General features: G+C 35.2%; 2 protein-coding genes across 6 annotated transcripts; one reads left to right on the top strand and one right to left on the bottom strand.

Annotated features, from left to right (window-relative positions):
- Positions 1 to 911: 911 nt before the first annotated feature.
- Positions 912 to 11,765, bottom strand: LOC110864892 (uncharacterized AAA domain-containing protein C16E9.10c). Of its 4 annotated transcripts, none has more exons than XM_022114045.2 (25): positions 11,470 to 11,765; positions 10,092 to 10,745; positions 9,866 to 9,990; positions 9,654 to 9,748; positions 9,367 to 9,570; positions 9,194 to 9,284; positions 8,446 to 8,497; positions 7,980 to 8,045; positions 7,479 to 7,630; positions 7,317 to 7,387; positions 7,001 to 7,195; positions 6,873 to 6,914; positions 6,019 to 6,126; positions 5,858 to 5,947; positions 5,655 to 5,730; positions 5,475 to 5,571; positions 4,700 to 4,769; positions 4,428 to 4,604; positions 4,226 to 4,348; positions 3,385 to 3,468; positions 3,103 to 3,287; positions 2,822 to 2,960; positions 1,510 to 1,569; positions 1,322 to 1,393; positions 912 to 1,251 (listed from the first exon to the last, which is right to left on the bottom strand). In XM_022114045.2, the coding sequence occupies exons 2-25, from the start codon at positions 10,658 to 10,660 to the stop codon at positions 1,144 to 1,146; spliced, it is 3,051 nt and encodes a 1,016-aa protein (XP_021969737.1). In that variant the 5' UTR covers positions 10,661 to 10,745; positions 11,470 to 11,765; the 3' UTR covers positions 912 to 1,143. The 4 variants fall into 4 exon arrangements, with proteins under 4 accessions (XP_021969737.1, XP_021969739.1, XP_021969740.1 ...); XM_022114047.2 differs by having other exon boundaries at positions 6,873 to 6,911; XM_022114048.2 differs by lacking the exon at positions 7,980 to 8,045 and having other exon boundaries at positions 11,470 to 11,764.
- A 5,552-nt stretch (positions 11,766 to 17,317) lies between these two features.
- LOC110864893 (nucleolin 1) lies at positions 17,318 to 22,961 on the top strand. 2 transcript variants are annotated; one of them, XM_022114051.2, is made up of 21 exons: positions 17,318 to 17,544; positions 17,623 to 17,674; positions 18,174 to 18,370; positions 18,459 to 18,575; positions 18,752 to 18,826; positions 19,098 to 19,175; positions 19,273 to 19,383; positions 19,463 to 19,579; positions 19,664 to 19,711; positions 19,813 to 19,878; positions 19,996 to 20,109; positions 20,214 to 20,294; positions 20,373 to 20,468; positions 20,564 to 20,608; positions 20,687 to 20,772; positions 21,581 to 21,695; positions 21,770 to 21,858; positions 21,945 to 22,032; positions 22,127 to 22,218; positions 22,293 to 22,615; positions 22,715 to 22,961. In XM_022114051.2, exons 1-21 carry the CDS (start codon positions 17,512 to 17,514, stop codon positions 22,741 to 22,743), a joined length of 2,052 nt encoding a protein of 683 aa, XP_021969743.1. In that variant the 5' UTR covers positions 17,318 to 17,511; the 3' UTR covers positions 22,744 to 22,961. The 2 variants fall into 2 exon arrangements, with proteins under 2 accessions (XP_021969743.1, XP_021969742.1); XM_022114050.2 differs by having other exon boundaries at positions 19,445 to 19,579.
- Positions 22,962 to 23,147: the final 186 nt, after the last annotated feature.

Raw genomic sequence — 23,147 nt, 5'->3', positions numbered from 1 at the left:
ATGGGGTCCCATTTGGTATATGCTTTCATTTTCGGTATACATGCGAGTCCAAATTTTATATTTATAGTTGAAATATACGTTGCATTGACATATATTTTTATAAATATATTTTTCTGAGGGGCAGCTAAGAGGAAATAGTAAAAAGTTTAAATAGAAAGGTTTTGATAACGCACAAAGTGTAAAAAGGATTTAAATATGTTGCGTATTTTTCAATTGTTATTTCTGTCATGCGTATTTTTTACACTTAGTTTTGATTTCCTTCTTGCGTAATTTTCAATTATTATTTCCTTCATACGTAATTTTGAGTTTCTTCATGCATAATTAAGTTTTACGCTTTTTACATTAAGTGCACTTTGTATATTAACTTACCCAAGAAGAAATATATACATATACATGACTGAAATATTAATTTCACTCTGTTTTCATTAGTGATCTCCCAAGTATAATAAAATATAAAAACCAGTTATTAGTGTAGTTGTTGATCCGTTGTTGGTAATACGTCAGTGCCATCGAATGATCAAACCCTTATACATCTATATTTCTCTAATCATCACATAAAACAACAAAAAAGCAATCAATAAAGAAAGGATACCCGTTCTGTATGAGAATTCCGGCGAAAAAATAGGTCCGGTCAAGCACAATGCGTCATTGGGGATTTTGTGGGGTGGGAGATTGGGAGAATGGAACTGGAATGGTTAAATGAGATTGGGTTAAATGAATAAGTAGTTAAAGAGTAACTATATAAATTGCGTTATCTACTTATATATTAATAAAAATTAATGTTTACAATTTTTTTACATAAATTCATAATATATTTTTTTTCTAAGGGGGCGGTTGAAAATTTTCAAGAGGTACGACCAAGATTTTCGGAGATATATCATGATAGTAAAAAGTAAACTCTCAATATAAAATTGAGTAAAGGTAAAATCTTATTAAATAAATAAATGGAAATTGTTTATCAAACACTAACATCAGCTGCTATCTCTAATCTCTTGCAGTTTGTTTGACTAAAATATTCAAAATCATGCCGAGAAGCAACTCTCCCATTGATCACAAGTACAAAGATTGCGACTGCTAAGGTTGCTAGATACATTATCTTTCTATCTTTAACAATGCCGAACAAAACTGATATCGTTAGTAACATTAAAACCCGAACGGTGACTTTCTCCTGCTTCCGCCTTCTCCATATTGCTCGTTCCATTTCCTGAGTTCGTTCATGCTTGCCGCATCATAAGCCACAGATGGCCCCACCTATAGATTTAATTTTAGTAAGAAGATGATTCTGGTCAAAGTCAAATATACAACTAACATGCAAACATACCTTGGCTTTGGATTGAATGAAATCATCCAAATTAAGCGGTCTTAATGCTGGAGTTTTATCATATTTATTTCCCTGCAAAAACAGTGTTTGGATAATTACAAAAATGGTACCAATGTAAACGCCATAGATAAAAATAGGATCGACGATGTATGATGATGAGTTGGTCAGTAACGATGAAGGATGCTTACTTTCTTTTCTTCGTCTAAAAGTTCTTGAACGGGTCTATATGCCGCAGCAATACAAAGGTTCTGCAAAAAAAGAGAGATTTAATCACAATGTGTAACAAAGTCATACCTGTTACATAGGTGGCAGATTTGACCAATTTATTTAATAGCTTGTCACATGGACATATGTATTATTACGTGTAACAAATGAGTGAAAAAGCTAAAAAATGAAACGGGTCAAACAGGTAGAAGTCACCCAAAGTGTATTTTTTAATGCATAACACGTCCGTCCTGGATCGTTTAATTAAAAAATTATATTATTATTAAAATAAGGAATATTGGATTTTAATAATCCCAACTATTCGTTGTTGGCCGCCAACAGTTCCAATTTCAAAAATAACCATTGGCAGTCCCAACTATTGACATATTGGCCAACAATGGACCCTGACTAACAGAACCCTAACGCCGTTGGTCTCCGGTCGCTGAAAAACCGTTTTTGGCCTGAAAAAGGTTTCTAAAGGTCCGATCTAAGGTTACGAAGAGATTTGGAACGAAAATGTTGAGTTTCCGGCCAAAAAGTTGAGTTTTCCGGCCAAAGAGAAGTTTTCCGGCGATAAAGGAGTTTTCCGGCGACTTCAATAATTGGTGCTTTTACTAGAAAAAGGTTCCTAAAGGTTCGTGATAAGGTTACAAAGAGGTTTGGGACGAAAATGTTGAGTTTTCCGGCCAAAAACGTTTTTTCCGGCGACTGGAGACTAACGGCGTTAGGGTTCTGTTAGTCAGGGTCCAATGGAGGCCAATATTAGGGCTGGCAAATCGTGTCTTATCAGGTTTAACAGCTCAAATCGTGTCTGACGCGTATAACACAAGTATTAAATATGAATACAACTTGTTTAACTACTTGATATCTCATGTCTATAACACAGTTTTATGTTTTATGTACCAAGAAAAAGAAATGATGGATCCTAACGTCATAATTTTATTTATTTAAAAAAAAATAAAAAAAATCACATTGTGTACTTTTTTAGTAAACAGGTCTAATCGTGTCTTATACAGATATCTATTGCCAGCCCTAGCCAATATGTTAATAATTGGGACTGCCAGTGGTTATTTTTGAAGTTGGGACTGTTCGGCCAACGGCGAATAGTTGGGATTATTAAAATCCAATATTTCTTAAAATAACAAACTTTCAACAATACTTGCCACAAAAATTGGATATTCGGACAAAAAGTACTTCAGATGAACCTGACCCTTTTGGCTGTTACCAGCCCGCATGACTAAGCCCGTTTTGCCACATCTAGTCATATTGACTGTAAAATGTAAACGAGAAGATTACCTTCAAATCACTCCCCGAATATCCTTCTGTTGCATTAGCAAGACTTCTTATGTCAAAATCAGATTCAATATTTTCTTTAGCAAGAAATATTTTCAGTATCTTCAACCTATTATCGGCGTCCGGCAGGTCCACATAAATCCTAAAACCAACATCCATAAGCATTACACGACGTTGTTCAAGTTCAAAATGATTCGTCAATCATATTACGAAATAATTCACGCATAAAAAGGAATGTATTTTTCCCATTATTATATATGCAGCATTGTTTATTATTATCTTACCTCCGTGGTAATCGACGGATCACAGCATCATCAAGATCAAATGGTCTATTCGTCGCACCAAGAATGAGGATCCTTTGACTATCTTTTGACCTCAATCCATCCCAAGCTGCCATAAACTCGTTTCTCATTCTTCTCGTAGCTTCATGCTCGGATCCCCCTCCACGGGCCCCCAACAAACTGTCAACCTGTTTAAAATTCAACAAAAAAAACATTTAACTAAATTGAAAAGAAGTTATAAGGTGAAAGACAATAGGGTTCTTAATAAGTCATGAGAACTCTAACCTCGTCAACGAACACTATTACAGGGGCCAATTTGCTGGCAAATGAAAAGAGGGCCTTTGTAAGTTTTTCAGCATCACCAAACCACTACATAATTGAACAAATGATTCAAGAATTTAACGTGGCAAAATGGCTGGGTCAGGAAGATTGAGTAATAAGTAAAAAAGTTCGGGTCGGGCTGACCCACGAACACTTTTTGTCTACGTTTTTTTTTTTGGAAAAATTACAAGTTTTGTCCTTTATCTTTATACCACTTTTCAGGCGGTGTCCTTTTTAACGAATGTTGACAGACGCTGTCCTTTACTAGGCATTTTGTTGCAAGTTTTGTCCTTTATACCCAACCCAGTTAAAAAACCCTGTTAATTGTTGACAGGCGGTGTTCTTTACTAGGTATTTGGTTGCAAGTTTAGTCCTTTACCTAGGTATTTTGTTGCAAGTTTAGTCCTTTACACCCAACAATTAACAGGGTTTTTTAACTGGGTTGGGTGTAAAGGACTAAACTTGCAACAAAATACCTAGTAAAGGACACCGCCTGTCAACATGCGTTGTAAAGGACACCGCCTGAAAAGTGTTACAAAGATAAAGGACAAAACTTGTAATTTTTCCTTTTTTTTTAATTTTACAAATATTAATGTTTTAAAAATTAAGGTTACCCATTTATCCATAGACGAATCAGAAATGCCACATTTTGAATATACAACAAAGATGAAACGAGAACAAATACTCTATTTTTTAAAAAAAAAAAAAAAAACACTTGATAAAGTTATGTGTTGGCATAAATATCTTACAAACAAGAACCGAATATTACTATGATCTACGATAGGTTTCATAATGTGTTAAGTACCTTAGATGTAAGGGTGGACCCCGTTATACTGATAAAATTGGCTCCTGCTTCAGTTGCAAGTGCCTTTGCAAGAAGTGTTTTACCGGTTCCAGGAGGCCCGAAAAGCAATATACCTTTACAAGGCTGAAAAAGGCGTACGTAGTTACATAAAGTGTAGAATGACTAAAGTACCCATCAGGAAAAAACTATATAAACGAAGTACCCGTAACAGATTTCCACGAGAGAAAAGCTCGGGTCTTTTCATTGGAAGAACGGCTAATTCATGTAACGCTGTTTTCACATCTTCAAGAGCACCAATATCGTCAAATTTAATACCAATTTCACCGGGTGGAACAACTGCTGAAATAAAGTTGCTCTCGTATTCATCCTTAGCAAGATTCTGCCACAAGTAATAATACGTGTTACACATGTTTACAGTTCGTGTTACACATGCAAAGTAGATGTCGCAAGACGAGCTAACAAAAAGGAACAAACCTTTAGGTTTTGCGCAGGCTTCTTGGAGATCGATTCCTGCTCTTTAAGCCGCAAAATTGCAACTTCAAGGCTTCATATTGAAACGTATGTCAGCTTAAATGTAATGCAATAAAGTGTGGAATCATTATTTTAGCCGCATATCTAAGGCTGCAAATGAACCAAATGTTCAGCGAATAGTTCGTCAACCGTTCGGAGGGAAGTTCGTTTGTGTTAGTTCGTTTATTAGACAAACGAACATGAACAGAGGTCGTGTTCGTTCATTTATGTTCGTGAACGTTCGGTAACGTGTTCGTTTATGTTCGATGGTTCATTAAAGTTTTTAGTTTTTATATTTTATTTAAATACTTCAAAATTTCCGACAAATAAAATATTTAATAAGGTTAGTGTAAGATATATTTTGTTCATGAACGCTTCTTTGGGTTCGTTTGTTTCCATTTGTGTTCAGGAACATTAGTTTGTGTTCATGAACCTTTGTTTTCGTTCGTTGCATAAAACGAACACGAACAAGTTCATTTCCTTAACAAACGAGCGCAAACATAAAATCTCGTTCGGTAAGTGTTCATGAACAATTCGTGAACACACATATTTCTTAACAAACGAACACGAACAAGGTCTTGTCCGGTTCATTTGCAGCCCTACGCATATCATTTCATTTTGTGACTCGTTTTTTGGGTACACAAGTCTCACATGATGGAATGGGACCCACAAAATAAGATTGAAACTAAACGAAATAAAAGGGCGTGACAGACCATTGGTTAATCAAAGATATTAATACCTTTCTCGGGGCAAATTCAATCTATCGGCTTTAACGGACGGAAGGTCACAAGTGGATAAGTAATGATTTTTAGCCCACCCCACAACATTCTCAGCTTCTGCAAATTCATAACAAAAATAATTCACTTTATACATGTAAATGTATTTAGTTATCAAGATGATAACGCATAAATTATCATACTCTTAGTTGTCAGTATCACTCCATCGGTATTTACATGCAATAGGTCTACACATGTTAGTTCATTTTCCTCAAAAACCTGAAACAGATCATATAGAAAAGAAGTAATAAATATAAAGTTACGGCATTAAAAACAATTACAGCTTTGTCCAAACAGCTAAAGGATATTTTAGTTCAGTGGCATCCGCTCTAAAAGATATACATACCTTATACAATTCATTTATATTACTCCGTGATATAACAATGCGTCTGTCTTCATCAAGTTGTTTATTAAATACTTTAAGGGGGTCTTCCTCCTGCAAAAGAAAATAAAGGTTATCGAAAGTTAACCGCGTATTAATCTATTAAGATATTAATGTATAAGTACCTTTGGAGGATGTAGACACATAACATTAGTAAATATCTTGTAAACATCGTTGTCACCGGGCCTTCTCATGGGCTTTATTCCCTCAGCAAGTCGTTGCAAAGATTGAGGCTGTAAAAAAGGTATTTAAGGCAGTTAACGAATGCTCAGTCATTAACATGTTTGATGGTGTTTAGCATGAACAAGAATAGGTTAATAGTTATGTTTTATCTCTGACAAGTTCAAATAACAAAAAAAATAGCTTAAAAGGAACGGATCAAAAGGGTCGAAAGTCACCCAAAATTTATATTTTGATGGAGTAAAATGCCATTTTCGTGACTTTGGTCTAAAGGTTAGTTTTTCCGTATCTGGATCCAAAAGATTTCAAATCTTGCCATTTTCATCCGACTCGTTAACTCCATCCATTTTTCTCCATTAAGTCAGGGGCATTTCACATTTGCTAACTTAAAGGGCAATTAGGTCTTTTTCACTTTATGTAAAAAGACCAAATACCCATGAAAAACCGAATTGCCCTTTAAGTTAACAAAAAGGTCAGAAATACCCCTGACTTAACGCAGAACAATGGATGGAGTTAATGAGCCGGATAAAAATGGCAAGATTTCAAACCTTTTGGATCCACATGCGAAAAAACAAACCTTTGGACAAAAGTGGCAAAACTGGCCAAACCTCAGGGACGAAAATGGCATTTTACTCATAAGAAATAGATTATAAATTTGAACAGCATAAACTTTGTGATCATACTTGAAACACTAAATATTCATTAAAAGTTACTAACTTTAGGGGGGAAAATTGTTTAAAGTCGACCAAAAAAGTAACCGTTTTAACACCAAATGTTATGAAAAAAATCTGAAAATTACCAATTTCGCTAGACGGCCCAGATTTGGAAGAATCATAGTCTGCTGACAAGACAAGAGATAGCAAAACAAGATTACCAAAATATTTTAATATAAAAGAAAAACACACGATGATTTAGAATTAAACTTACAAATTTCTCTTTCTCTTTTGATCCAGTAGCAACTTTATTTTGACCGCATATCAAAACAACGGGCCCTGATATCTTGTCAAACATTTCTTGAAGTTTATTCACAAACTCTCGGCGGTTTGACTTAGAAACAGCGCGTGACAACCACAAAGACGAGTCTGGGAAATACACAATAAGCGGTTGCACAGACCGCAAGATCTGCCATCGTTATAGAAATAATAAGAAACGAAACATGTCTTCTATTATTATTATTATTAGTTTTTCATATTTTTTAAACTGAAAATAAAGGAAATATGAAAGAGGTTTTCCGTTATGTAACCTCAGATAACGCCTCCATTGCAATATAACATTCTTCAGCTTCGGTATCAAAATCACGCTCAATATGCTTAGCTGCAAATAAACAATATATCTATCAGCACAACTACCAATAACAAAAATCTGAAATAAAATAAGTATAGAGACGACGGCTATAAAGTTTTACCGTGAATCCAGTATATTGACGGTGTGGCAGATTGCTCAGCTTTCTCGTCATCTTTTGAATCGTATGCGTTATATTCCACACTATCTAGGATAACCGCAACTCTTTCCCCGTTAATTTCAAAGATCTCCCCACGTTGGCCCGTAGCCAAGGGTCTGAGTAAGAAAAATTTACGAAAAAGAAATTGAAACCAATATTTCGGAAATAGCTATTTGTGGCTCATAATAAAATTTCAAAATGCTGGATAAAGATAAGTTGAAAACAATAACTTTCAGCAATTACACCCACAATCAAACACAAGTAAAACCAAAACCGTAACTGTAGGCTTCAAGAATCAGCAAGAGCATGAAATCAAGAACAGTTAATGGACTAAACAAATGGATCCTAAACACTCATTTTCATGCAAAACGATGTTTACGAAACAATTTTTATTTGTGAGTTGCATACTCGAAAACATGGCAACAACGGTTTTTTCATACATATGAGTACAACTTACCAACCCACCTGCGCGTGATAAAGGTATATGCATTTCTTGTACCGTCAGATGTTGCTATCGACCCCAATTTAATCCTGTGATGCATTGGATATATGTAAATAATCATGTGAGTCTAAAGGTGTTCTTCATGTGGATTCTTAAGCTCAAGGGCTTTCAACAGATGCACCTTCATACCACTCGCAAATTCGCAATTTCGACCCGTTTACTTATGAACGGGTTGTGTTTATCTCAAACGGGTCAAATGGTCACAATTAAGATCCTATAAGTACACATATGTGCTCACAAATAAAGAGAACCAGTCCACACAAAAAGGTCACGTAAGAAGTAAAGGCCATATTCAAGTAGAGTACATATTAATAAAAAAATAAAAATAAGAGCATTTTTTCTGTAACCATATTTTTAAGAAATTAACACAACAATAAATAGCATGTATTCATGTAAGTAACTTCAGCAATTGTTTAGAAAGGCGATAACCTGTTATCTTCTTCCACACGGACAGATGGACCAACATACTTGACACGATCCCCTGATTAAAGCATATAAGATAATTAGTTGTTACCTCATAAAAAAGTAAAAGCTTCTAATCAATATTAATCACATAGAAATTCATAAAATTCCATTTGAATGAAAGGATGGATGGATTTTAGTGATCATACACAAGAATATGCATTTCAGACATAAATAGCAATTAGACCGGTGCGCGTTGAGGCGCGGGTACATTGCAAACATCGAATAGATTGGTCCAAGCGCTAGGCGATGCATTAACCATATGAAATTTTCAAAGTTGAGGAGGTGTAAAAATGGAGTAATAGTGCATAGAATAATAACGCAAAGTTTAAAACTTGAGGGGTTGGTGGCGTTAAAAATGGAGTAATATGGCAAGGGAGTAAAAACGCAAAGTTTAAAACTTGAGGGGGTGGTGGCGGAATTAAACTTGAGGCTTAAAAGGGCAAACTTCAAAAGTTGAGGGGGTGTAAAATGAAGTAATAATGCATGGGTTAAAATTGCAAATTTTAGAATTATAAAAACTGTAAAATGTAGTAGTCTAGGGGTTAAAATTGTAATTTTCAAAAGTTGAAAGGTGTAAATACAAAGTAATAGTACAGGTGTTAAAAACTGAAAGTTTTTAAAATGGAGAGTGTTGGTGGTATATACCACCGACATTGTGTTTTAAGGTATATAAGAATAATTGAATAAAAGATTTTAGCTGTAAAAATCATACCTTTCTTTAATGGCTCATTTGCGTCCTCAGAAGACTCAGCCTCCTCCTGCTTTGAAGATTCAGACGAAATCTCCCCAACAACAGCAATGTTCTGTTACAAAAAGAAATGAAAATGAATATATAGTTTACGCTAAAGTTTTATTTGACCCCTTTGAAATTATATAAAAAAATACCTTTGCAAGTTCTTCAATGTTTCCAGGAACAAGCTTCTTTAGGGCTGCGGCAGCCCGAGCTTCAACATCTTCATCGTCGGATCGCGAGTCTGCACTGCTAGTCCACTCTTCCTCGTTGCTTGCATCGTCATCAACTTCTGATTCAGAAGTAACTTCTTCATGTTCTTCATCTGATTCATTTTCTGAGTTATCTTCACCGAAATCCTGCAACAAATAACCACCAAAATAAAGATATTGATAACCATGATTATTGGAACAGCCGAAAGACAAACTCAGGATTAACTTACGTAAGGAGCTAGAACACTACTGTCGAGAATTAATAAGGGAACTTGTAAATCCCGTGCAAGCGCTCTAACAAATCTCTCTCGATAAAGCTCAGTGCCTGCATCATCAGAATCGTCAATCATTCACACAGTAACTTATGCAACATGACAAAAAAAAAAAAAAAAAAAAAAACTTTATTATTAAAATAATAATCTGAACTCAATAGTCTATATACCTGGTACACTCTGAAGCAATATTCTCCCACTTGAAGAATCTAACCGTGAACCATATGTAGTAGTAAACTTCTTGTTTTTTAAATGAGAAGCAGCACATTCCACTAAAAGGTTCTTCGAATTTTCACTGTAACAATATCATTATTCATTTGTACCAAAAAACCAAAAAAAAAAAAACTTTGACAAAATTAAAATTTAAACTATAATGCAAACAGCTTTAGTGCTTACTGTATGTAGTAAGGAAATGTATCCCATGAGACCGTTTGTTTCTCCCATGGAACAATCCTCCTTAAAAACTCGTTTTTGAATCGTTGTCGTTTGGTTAAAAAAGGCGACTCTTTTCGTTTACTTTCAATAGCTAATTTCTCGTTCAAAAGCCATTCCTTTTGATCTAGATCTCCTAAACGAGCATGTGCATCATGGTGATTCACGTCCGCATTTATATTTTCATTACCAATAATACCCTTATCGGTTTCGGACACATCTTTTAAAGGTACATGCTTATCTTCACTTGTGTTTCTTCCATCACCCTCGGAGCTATAAAATCTAAAAGAACCATTAGAAGTTGCATATGATCCCGCAAACAATCTTGTGGAATTATAACCGGAAAACTTTGTAGAATCTGATAGGTATCTTCTATAAACATTATTCCCAGAAAAACAGTTTGAATCACCGATGCAACGGGTTAAGGATCGGTAACAGGTTTTCTCGGGATAACTTGAGCCAAATAAATACTTGTACGGTTGAAACATGAGGTCCCATCTTTTATTCTTGTATTTTAGTCTCACTGAATTCATAATAGCCTCTCACACGTTGTGTATTGACACAAACTGCTTATTGACAATGGGCGCCCCCAATACGCTTATTGACACATATTGCTTCCTGAATAATAATAATAAAATTGTTAATCCGCCATATATATTATACAGACTAAAAGACTGGTTTACGGGTTATATCAAAATACATTGGAAATTACTTGCTGAAGACAAAGTGATGAAAAAGCAATAATCAAAAGGAGATATGTCGTTAGATGTCTGCAAAAGAAGTGGTAAATATGTAACTAAAGTTTACTCTTCGAAAATCAGTTTGTAGCGGCTGGTGTGAAACTAAATATTTGAGCCTTAAATAATCAAAAGCGGAATCGGTCTATCTAAAGATTAAAAGCTGGCTATTGCGGACCGAAGTTACAATCAATAAACAGATAATCGGTTCCAAAACAAAATCCAAACACCACCGCTACTAATATCAGTAAGTGCTACAACCATCAAACTATAATGGTGACAGCATTTTGCTAAAGTAATTAAAGTCAAAAAAAGATGCTAAATTTCCCACTTTTCAATTCACAATCACACTACATATGCACACATCAAACAAGAAACTTCATATTTCATAATGTCATCAAAAAGAAATCCCCCATTCAATCCAAAAAATCAAGATAAGTAAATTAACCTCATTTATTACTTCAAATCCTAATACAAAATGTTCTTTTTTAAAATTCCAAATTAAAAACCGAATCTTTGTTGGGATGAATGGATTCTTGAATTGACATGACACAAATCTTTAAAGAGTCTAGCAATTTATCCTAATAATTAAAAGAAAAACAAACCTTCAATTCATGTATGTATGTATGCAGGGAAAGAAGTTTGACAAACCCAACTGAGATATGAAACTGTCTTGCCTTTGAAACAGGCAGATAGGGGGGATACAGGGGTTAATGGATCTGGGTGTGTTAAAAAAAGGGGTGAAATTGATTTGGGTTTATTAGTTTTAACCTAAGGAAAGGAAAGGAGACATTGATTCTTCCAGAAGGCAAAGGTAGAGGGAGGCGTTCGTGTGTTGGTTTTGGTGGCGGGCGAAGGTTAACAGGTGTTCGGATATGCCTAAAGTGTGAATTTGAGAGGGTCAATTTTGTACAGTTTTAAGAACTTACACTCGCGTCTCAAATCTGTCTTGAAATCACGAGTTAAGCTGAGTGCTGAGCCCAAGCTAGCTTCACTCAGCTCAATCTAGCTCGTTGGCTCAACTTGATTTTTTTGTTTCTAATCTATATATGAAAGTCATTATTCTGTCAAAAATGTAGGTAGTGTTTGATATATAGAAATGAGAGACGGAATGGAATAGAATAGACGATGGAATTGAATTGATGAGGTAATCAGTTAGTAGTTACACTTTATCCCTTTATAAAAAAACTTACCCCCATGATTTTTAAATGGTCATAACTTTTTGGTACGCTATACTTTTTTTAATTACCCATATCAATGAGTATTTTATTCTCTTTAATTTGAATATAGGATTGCTATAGTTTTAATAATTAAAAAACGGATATGTTGTAACGTCTCGCTTTTTGAACTTTCCTTATTTAGAAAGTTGTATATATTTCTATTTTTAGAAACTTGTATTCTCTTTGTAATCGTATTTCATTTCCAACTTTGTTAATAGAGAATTGATCATAATGAAATTCGTTCTTTATACATATTTGTTATACATACAATCAGTTGTTTAAATACGTGTTTCGATACTCTTTATACGTGCAAATACCTATACATGCATTCACGATACTAGAATTATAGTTACGTACATGTTACATACTTAAACACATGCTAAAAATTGAAGTTATGGCATAAAATGATAAGAATATCAAAGTTCAGGGGCCAAAATGTAAGAGAATCAAACTGGTTGGACATGGGTAGCGCCGCGCTACGCCAGGCCCCTCCACACTTCTGGTCGCGCGATGCCAAGGCCTTGAATCCGCAGAAGCTGATTTCTTGTGTCACGGCCCCCGCGCCCGGTTTGACCCGGTCCAGGAGCCGCGGGACAGAAAGCCCGTGGTATTTATTTTTACAGCGAAAGTCTTGACAGGATCGTTTAAACTTGAAAATGCCCGAGTATTATTTATTTATAATTCGGGATAAACCCCGTAATATACAGTGGAGGAATTTCATAATTCCTTTCTTTTACAAAACATGTTTATTTATTTATTCGAGCCACTACTTTAAGCTTGGGAGTGCTCCAGAGCACTTGTACTTGATTCAAAGTAGGTCACCTGAAACATGTTGTAAAAATATTTTGTCAGCGGAGAAATACTGAGTGAATCATTCATTTTGATAAAATGACGCATTGTTATAATCCACAGTATTAAGAGCGATTACAATGTTTATATGTCAACCAATTACCCAACAGTACTTGTCACTCGACTCGTTTCTGTGACTATGGTCATATCACCCATTGGCTAACTCGTCGTCCAATGGTGACGATTATCAAGTAATGTATACAAAACCCCACATACCGGCTGTAATTGAAGACTACAAAGACTTAATCCCTGTAATTATAACTTTGGAAATAAATATGATTTTGAAAGTAAATTTTGTAAAAAGAGAATGACTCACATTGCAAGTTTATACGGGCAGGGTTTAGCCTACTGATAAGCCGAATAACCTAGTTTAAACAACAATGCACACGAACCAGGTTAGTAACTAATACAGCATTTACGATAACTCACGAGATACAACCCTCACAACGAATGACAAAGTGCAATACTTAAATATCCAGCGGATTCGCAACGAATGACAGAGTATAGCCCGAATTTGGGCGATACCCAAACATCCTATCGGAATCACGATGAATGACAAAGTATAACCCTAATGCGGGCATCACTTAAACATCCATTGGATAGTTTCAATCGATCGGATATTTAATCGTAGCAGCGATCGAGTTAATACCCGGTATTGTGGCAGCACCTCACTATATGAAAATATAGTTTTAGACAGTGTATCTTCGTCTATGATCGAAAGTTGCACAGACAAACTGCTCATGAGCTAACCTATTTATAGCTGAAAAATGGTGTTCTCGCGGCCCGCGTAAACCACAAGCTACACCTTACGCGGCCCGCGTGGATGCCTAGTCTAGGCGTAGGTTTGATTGGTCATGAGTAGGTCCCCAGATGGTCAACACGTGGCCCCGGAATACTTATCCGGTCAAACATAAGTTGACACGGCCCGCGTCAGGATATGTTTAACCTTTACGCGGCCCGCCTGGACTCCTAAAACTTATCCGGTTTGATCATTAAGTTGTAGCGGCCCGCGTAAGGTTAAGCTATCCCTTACGCGGCCCGCCTAAAACCCATTTTTTCTTGTTTTCTTGATTTTTCAAGCTAGTTAGGGTTTTAGGGGTCCGGGTTTTCACGTATGAATAGATAGGGACATTTTTGAAGGTCCTTACATCTTGACTGAAGGTTGGCCAATTTTTATAACTTTTTTTCTTCCCCAATCACCTTTAATCTTCATTTAACACTCAACCCTAACCAACCACTATATAAACAAGCTTCCTATCACCCATTTTCACTTTCTAAACTCATCTACACTCTCAAATCACTCCCGAATGAGTTGCAAACTCCAGAAAAGGCAGATTATTCTAAGTGCCAAAGTAAGCACTTCTTCACTTTTCTTCATCTTCTCTTTCATTACAAAGCTTGGAACACCTCTATGAGTGTATCCACAAGTTTACCATGGTAAACTAAGGTGGAACATCACAATTTTGAGGTCCAAAACTTTCTGTTTTGGAAGTTTAACTTGTTAACCTTTATAAAACTTATGATTTCTTATGCAATCTCGTACCTACCTTGCTTCTAACCAAGTCTATGGTTAGCGAGCTTGTGTATGGTTGATTCTTATGAGTTTAGAGGTGCAAACACCCTCTAAACTTTCTGTTTTGATAGGGTTTTAACAACCCACAAGTGTTGAAACCATCCAAGTGTACCATAGTTCATATGGCAAGACTTATGTTTTGGTGAAGGTGTGAACCTTGGAAGTCAAGGCTATCCTAACTTGTTCCACCACCTCACTTTATGTTTTATCTTGCTATTCCAAGTAGTTTACTAGTCCTAAAGTAACACAACCCCACCGTAACTCCAACATTTTCCATAAGGGGTACGAAACACTCGGGTTGATCTTACTTGGCTACTTGATGAAATTTTAGGTAGTTGTATTTCTCTTTTTCATTCATGATCATCCGAATCATCCTTTTGATGATTTTATGCATTGGTAAATTCATACAATGAGGTTAATCTTACCTTCATGTTTTACTTATATGATATCTATGACAATCATGATGGACATAGTTTTAGGATTACTATAATATATATATATATACACACACACACACGTAGCTGAACTCATGATGCTAATCGGTTTATGATTATGTGTCATGAACTTGGGTTATTTTATCTATGGTTATAAGTTCCTCGTTTTCGATTCTAATGGGCAAGTTAGGACCCATGAAATCACATACAAACTTAGTGTCAAAACGAGTACTTAGACAAGATATATTTTTATGAATACATATTTTTTGTAACTAAATTCCAATCCGAATCCTTCATCAAAAATCCAAGTACTCACACACCTTCGTTTACCCCATGTAGGTTGACCTCGGTGTTCCAACCTTCAACTCATCAACTCGCGGGATTAACAAAGTAAAGCTTTGCAAAACCGTGAGTATACTCGAACACCCTTTTACGTTTTACACTTTTTGGTGCAATATGTGTACCTTAACAAAATTCACACAATCACACATACTTTATGCAATCACATAAACAATCATTCATACATGCTTATACGTTATTCTTTGATTCATACATGTTGGAACATACTTATGTGATATACTTGTCATTAATTTCGTACGAGCCTCCCCTTAACATGTATAACGCTATAGAAGTAACGCACCGCCCTTAGTCCTGTGGTCATGTTAAGTAAAAACAGAACGGTTCTATCGTTGCTACGATAGGATTACGCTAGCGGTAATCTTTGGGTTGACATTTATAGACGCATGCCAATCGTATGTTAATTTCAGATAACTATTTGACATGTTGATTGTTAAACTGTTTTTATACTTATGCTATTATTAAAACTTGTATACTCGCCAATACATTTTTGTATTGAACTATACTTTAAACATGTTGCAGGTTGATGATATTGATGAACATGGAATCTAGTAGGGATGACTAGAAACACACTTAGACTTCTAGATTATGTTGTTGTATTTTGTTTTGAACTATGTTGTAATTTGTTTCTTGTTGTACTTTGATTTCCCAATGTTGTACTTGCCAATTTGATATGAAATGAAATTGGTTTTGATTAAATATTGTCACAAATAGTGTTATGAAGTCTCAAGCAATCTCATCCCCGTCCCGCCCCGATGTTTCTGCCATTGGTTGGGGTGTGACAATGTTACGTGATTAATAGTGTCTAATGGTGAGTAATAACTGAATCATTAACCGAAATCGAACCGAAATCAACTAAAAATTGAGACTAACTAAAAACTGATTAACTAAAACCCGAATTAACCAAAAACGATTATCGATTTTTTTGTACCCTCACTTAACCAAAATTCACTGAACCGAACCATTCATATTTTCATATATTTCTAACTTTTATACCTTAAGTTCATGTATTTCATATTTATACCCCAATTTTATGTATTTATACCTCCATTTCATGTACCTATTCATCTATTTCATGTATTTATACCTAAATTTCATATATTTCTATTAAAAAGTTTTAGCCTAAGTTTGGTATTGGCTATTAACCGAAATTAAATGAATCAAACCAAAAATCGTCAATATAATTGAATAAACCAAACCGATTAACTGAAAACAGATTGGTTAATTAAATAGACTAATTGATGACCTCGATTTCGGTTGAGGATAATAATCTAACCAACCGAACAATGCATACCGTGATAATGTCTGTGTTTCCCGCCGCATCGCGCGCACACCTATTGTTATTAACCTAAACCAAACCGATAACAGACGAACCCGAACCGAAATCAACCAAAAACTGAATTAACTAAAATTGAAAACCGAATTAACCAAAAAACGGTTATCAATTTTTTTGTACTCTTGTTTAACCAAAATTAGCTGAACCAAACCGAATTATTTATATTTTCATATATTTCTAACTTTTATACCTCTAGTTCACATATATTTCATATTTTATATCTCCATTTCATATACTTATACTTTCATTTCATGTATTTATACCTCAATTTCATATATTTCTAAGTAAAAGTTTTAGGCCAAGTTTGGTTTTTTATATTAAATGAACCAATCCGAAAACCGTCAATTTGACCAAATAAATGAAGTGATTAACCGAAAACAAATCGTTTAATAAAATAGACGTACCAATGACTTTGGTTTCGGCTTCGATTGAGGATAATAACCGAACAGACTGAACCATGCACAACATAATGAAATGGATTACCCGATTACTTTGCTTCTGATGTATATCTATCACAATAATACAATAATAAATATTATATAAATAAAAAAAATAGAAAAAAAACAAGTATCACAATGCGATATGTCGCTTCCGCCACATCAAGCTAGCATTCCACAAGTATAAATAATACATTTGCACTAAACATAAATATAATCCATGAATGGTTTTGCAAAGAGAGAAAAAAAAAAAAATAGAATTCGCCATCACACACACAGTTGGATCATTGCAAAATATCTAGGGTACATCAGACCTCACCCTTAACTATATATTTAGTAACGTCCACACTACTTCAGCCTACTTTTGTAAAACCCTAATTCTCCTCTAGGGTTTTCCAACTTTCTCTTCAGAGCCTTTCTTCTTTTCTCAATAACTTCAACATGCCTAAATCATCCAAGAAGTCTGCCTCTAAGGTACGTTTAATTTTTGTTTTCAGTTTGTTGATTCTTGCATCTATATGCACGTATTTAACCCTATTCAATTCATCTCAGGTTGATTCAGCTCCTGCAGTTGTAGCATCGGCTACTAAATCATCGAAAAAAGGTAGCTTTTTTGGTTTTATTTTCATCGTTTTATGTTCTGTAGGTTGATTATTATGTCTATTTCATGTTTGTATTCGTGTATTTGATGACCTTTTTGCTGTATTTTTATTAAATTTTGTTTGTGAGATTTCAAAAAATTATTTCGTTAGATTATTGTCATGATAAAGTATTGATTTTGAAGTTTGAATGTCAAACAGAACGCTTTTGAAACTCGTTTTTGACATTTGATGATTTCTTATGCTGTATTTTGTCAACTTTTGATTGTATAAACATGTGTTGTTATTTTATCATGTTGATTTTTGTGAGTTTTTAATAATCCATTTGATTAGCTAATTGTTATGATAAACCATTTATTTTGAGCTTGTTATGCCAAAACAGTTTACCTCTGAAACTTAAATTTTATTATTATTATTATTATTATTATTATTATTATTATTATTATTATTTGTGATGGAAACAGTTACTTGAGCAAAAAAATGAATATTTTTTGTTGAATATAGGCAAGAGAGATGCAGAGGAGATTATTGAGAAGGAAATCGTGAGTAGCAAGAAGCAGAAAGTGGTCAACGGTGGTGTGGCTCAGGCTGTTGAGAAGAAGAAAGTTGAGACGAAGACTCAAAAGAAGGTTGTGAAGAAACAAGAAAGCAGTTCATCTGAAGATAGTAGCTCATCGGAATCTGAGAAAGAAGCAAAGAAGGTATAAACTTGCTTAATGTCTGACTATTGTTAATTAATTTTGTTTTTGCATAGTTGTATTAATTAATGTTTTAATGTTAAAATATAAGGTTAAGGTAGCTCCTAAGAAAGTTGAAACAAAGGCCCCAAAGAAGGTTGTCAAGAAACAGGAAAGTAGTTCTGAAGAAGACAGTAGTTCCTCAGAATCTGAGAAAGAACAAAAGAAGGTATAACCTTGTTTAATGTTAATCGTTTTGTGATTTAATTAAGCTGGGGTTGTTTAAGCACTTTAAAGGTTTATTTGACTACAAAATTTACCACATCATATTTGTATAGGTTAGGGTTTGCTTATTTGTATTCATGTTTTAATGTTAAGCTTGTTTTTTGTTTATTTGATACAAAGGCCCCAAAGAAGATTGTCAAGAAACAGGACAGCAGTTCATCTGATGAAAGTTCAGATTCTGAGGATGAAAAGAAGGTATAATCATGTTATATAATAACTTGTTTTTAATATATATGACAAAAGTTGAGATGGAACTAGAACTATACTAGTCTAGTTTTTACTTTTCTTGGAACCAAAGCCACTGCTGTTGTTTATTAGTTTTTTATCGTATTTTTAGCAGATACTAACTGTGTTGTTAAAACCGTGTTGTTTACTACTTTACTTAAAAATCTAGAACTATGGTTTTGATTTTGTATGGTAAATTATTCCTGAATTTTATTGAGCTTCTTTATGTTAAATGGTTAAGGTTGTTCCCAAGAAAGCTGCCCCTGTTAAAAAGCCAGTCAAGGAGTCAAGCAGCAGTGATGATGATTCTTCTGATGAAGTAAGTGATGATCATTTAATTAGTCTTTTATGCTATAAAAATCCTATTTTTTGCTTATATTTAATGTTCTTTCTACACCCATTTTTAACTTGTTTAGGATGAACCAAAGAAGCCAGCCGTCGCGCCCAAGAATGGCGCTGTTGCAGCTAAAAAGAAAGAAGAATCAAGTGATGAGTCTGACTCAGATGACAGTGACAGTTCCGATGAAGTAAGACCGCTTTCTATTTTATTAAATATATAGCATAAATTTTTAAGTGTTTTTTTGACAGTTAAACCATCCTGTGCAGGAGGACGCCAAGCCTGCAAAGAAGTCAGCACCTGCTGCTGCCAAAAATACCGCCGCAAAGAAAGCAGAGAGTTCTGATGACAGTAGCGCTGAAGAAGAAAGTGATTCCGATGAAGACGTATATTGATTTGCTCTACTTGTTGAAACTATTTTCGTCGATGATATTTACAATGATTGTGATTATAACGTTGTATCTATGCAGGTTAAAGCTGCCCCACCAAAGAAACCTGTAGCAGCTGCTGCAACTAAGGTGTGTTTCTCGTCCATCTTTTGTTTATGTTTTATGTTGTACTATTTATCATCAATTGATATTAATGCATTTTGTCAATTGTTTTTCCTTCGGGTGTACAGAAGGCAGAGTCAAGCTCGGATGAAAGTTCATCTGATGATGAAGAGCCTCCAAAGAAGAAGACGAAGGTAAATGTTTTAGAGACCGTAACTTCGTTAATATAGACGTTCATAATGATGATAGCATTTCAGTTTTCTATGTGTGTGTATATATATATATTAAATTTTAATTTAATGTATTTTCAGCCATCTGAGACAAAGCCAGTTGCAAAACCAGCTGCTAAAAAAGAGGAAAGCAGTGATTCTGAATCCGAAGAGAGTTCTGATGACGAGCCATCAAAGCCACAAGCTGTAAAAAAGGTAGGTTTATTTTGAACTTTCATTATGCTTTATTTTATCACTTCAGAAACCATACTTGTTTTATCGATACCATGTTTGTTAATGGAATCGTTAATATATTTCAGCCAGCTGCTAAAGCCAAAGAGGGCAGTGATTCTGAAGAAAGCTCTGATGAAGAGCCAGCAAAACCACAAGCTGCAAAAAAGGTAGGTGTATAACTGTATATATTGCTTTAAATCTGTAAGTATATATATATATATATATATTGACTTTTCTGACTGCAGGCTGAAAAGAAGGCTAGCAGCAGTTCTGAAGAAGAATCCGATGAAGAAGATGAAAGCTCTGAAGAGGAGGATGAACCCAAAACTGCAAAGAAAAAGGTTCTCTTTTTCTTTTAATTTTGTCGATAATTATCTTTACATGTTCAATATTCTTAACTTTAGGTTTTCGTTTCTAACTAATAAAGTATATGCAGGATACCGATGTGGAGATGGTTGATGCTCCATCAGCAAAGAAAGCGGTTAGTGGTTTATTCAAGCTGTTTTGTTTAAACTTTTAAGTGTATTATTGCATTACTAATAATTGTTATAACTGGCAGCCTCAAACCCCGGCTACTCCTCAAACTTCAGGAACCAAAACTTTGTTTATGGGCAACTTATCCTTCTCTATTGAAGAAAGCGACGTGTATGTGCACATAGTCTACACTTGATAAGTACCCTAAATATTCGTCGTGCTATGAAGCACGGGGACGGCATCTAACATCGAGTACCCGTCCCGGGGACGGCTCGGGGACGGAAACGTGTAGGGGACGGCTCGGGGACGTTTCCCAAACGTACCCGGATGTTGGGGACTTCTACAAAACCGTACCCGATATTGGGTACTTCCAAAATAGTGTATCGGGGACATTTCCGACGACCATAATGGTGTTCCGAAAAAACAATTCAATTGTAATAGAGAAGAAATGGTGGCTAATCGAAGTTGCTGATCGAATCTTACCTTCCCTGATGAATCGTAGAATGAAAGAAGATTGTCGGCTGATTTTTAGCTTTAGAACTTTAGATGGAGTGACCAGGGAAGAGAGAAAAGAGGACGGCTATTTAGTTTAGGGTTAAAATATCTAGGGTTTTAACCAAATATGAAAGATTGTTGGCTGATTTTTAACTCTTTCTTTTTATTTTTACACCCTTTTTTTAACTAAATTACGATTTCATCCTCCAGATTTATCAAAATTGACCCTAGACTTTTACAAATTAGTGCATAAAGATGTATATATAAATTATATATATTAAATAATAAATAAAGCTTGTTTGTAGCTAAATATTAAGTTTAATGTATTTTTATTTTTTAATATTATTTTTTTACCGTACCCGTATCTTGTATTTTTGAGTTTTGCCGTTCCCGGTACCCGTATCGTCCCCGTACCCCAGTCCCGTACCCGTATCCGTGCAACATAGTCGTCGTGTATGATTGTTACTGACTAGTTTCTCTGCAGTCATAATTTCTTCAAAGACGCGGGTGAAGTTGTTGAGGTTCGTTTTGCAGTCAAAGAAGATCGATTTGCAGGCTACGGGCATGTTGAATTTGCCACCCCCGAGGCTGCCCAAAAGGTATATTTTGTCTTCCCTTTTCTAGCAATTTATGACATTCTTTGCAACATATGATTCTAAACTTCTATCTGCAGGCTCTTGAACTTAACGGTGAACCATTACTTGACCGCCCGGTCAGACTTGATTTAGCTAAGGAAAGAGGTGCATACACTCCTGGTACCGGGTATGATTTTTCCCAATAATTGTTTTATGTTTAACGCCTGGTTGGAAAATCGACATTTGAATGAGAATTTATATTTGTTTCTGTAGCAACGAGAGGTCTTACCAAAAGAGCGCGCAGACTCCTGGACTAACTGCGTATGTAAGGGGATTCGGTCGTGACGAAAGCTTGGATGATGTATGTTTTTATACTTTTTTTCCACTAGTCTGCATATTACATTCTTATGTATTGAATTTCACATGTTTAAAGTTTTATTATATACCTGTTGCAGGTTAAGTATACTCTTGGGGAAGTCTTTGCCCAATGCGGAGAGGTCTCAAGGATTTTTATTCCTAAAGATTTCGAGTCTGGCAGTCTTAAAGGGTACGGTTTGTTTTATACTGAATCTGTTGTTTGATAATCTGATCTTAAGTAACACTTGAGAACGATTTTTTCAGGTTTGCTTACGTAGATTTTGCTGACCGTGACGCGTTGAATAAAGCTATTGATCTCAGTGGAACTGATATTAATGGAGGTCAACTAAGTGTTGAGGAAGCAAGACCAAAAGGCGGTGATGGCGGAGGTTCTGGACGTGGTGGAGGTCGTGGCGGGTTTGATGGTGGTAGGAGCGGTGGAAGAGGTAGGTTTGGTGGCAGAGATGGTGGACGTGGTGGCAGGTTTGGTGGTGGTGGTCGTGGTGGCAGAGATGGTGGTCGTGGAGGACGTGGTGGTGGCAGAGGACGTGGCCCTAGCAGGCCTAGCATGGCAACACCCGGTACAGGTATATCCAACACATTAATTAAATTCTTTTAAAGTTGATAGTTATGCAAAATTGAACAAGCTAATATCAAATTCTTACAAATGAATTTTTTTTTCTCAGGAAAGAAGACAACTTTTGGTGACGATTAATCTTGAGAGTTGGTGTTTCGGCGCTGATGCTTGTTTGGCTAAATTTATGTTTTTGTTATTTTATTTTCGTATGGAAGATTATATGAGAGATTTTTGGCTATGTAGTTTCTAGATTATTTATTTCGAAGCCGGTGTTATGTAATATTTTTGCCAACTTAGAGATGTTCTATTCTAAATTTAAATTATAATACATGTCTTGATGAAAAAAATACTGTTCCTTTTGAGGACCCCCTTGTTGAAAGCGGCTTATCATACATGATTTTTTTTGTCATCTTCAGTCTCTTAACAGCAGCTACACGTACATTAGATGATCTAGTGGTGTTTGCTAAAAAGTTCTTTTTACCTTAATGTTTACATAATTAAAAACTAGTGGGAATTTCTGAGTGTTTTTCTTTTCGGAGCAC

The sequence above is a fragment of the Helianthus annuus genome, chromosome 6 (assembly GCF_002127325.2).
Source record: "Helianthus annuus cultivar XRQ/B chromosome 6, HanXRQr2.0-SUNRISE, whole genome shotgun sequence".
Lineage (NCBI taxonomy): Eukaryota > Viridiplantae > Streptophyta > Magnoliopsida > Asterales > Asteraceae > Helianthus > Helianthus annuus.
The sequence above is the reverse complement of the archived record's forward strand: the minus strand, read 5'-3'. Positions and strand labels throughout refer to the sequence as shown.

Bases quoted from the DNA above. Each gene is read 5' to 3' on its own strand.
- LOC110864892 (XM_022114045.2), bottom strand. From the start codon at position 10,660: ATGAATTCAGTGAGACTAAAATACAAGAATAAAAGATGGGACCTCATG. The intron at 9,991-10,091 runs GTAAGCACTAAA...ATATTGTTACAG, and splicing joins ACATTTCCTTACTACATACA to TGAAAATTCGAAGAACCTTT. The intron at 7,388-7,478 runs GTAAAACTTTAT...GTTTATTTGCAG, and splicing joins GTCAATATACTGGATTCACG to CTAAGCATATTGAGCGTGAT.
- LOC110864893 (XM_022114050.2), top strand. From the start codon at position 17,512: ATGCCTAAATCATCCAAGAAGTCTGCCTCTAAG. The intron at 18,371-18,458 runs GTATAAACTTGC...TTAAAATATAAG, and splicing joins CTGAGAAAGAAGCAAAGAAG to GTTAAGGTAGCTCCTAAGAA. The intron at 19,384-19,444 runs GTAAGACCGCTT...TTTTTTTGACAG, and splicing joins ACAGTGACAGTTCCGATGAA to TTAAACCATCCTGTGCAGGA.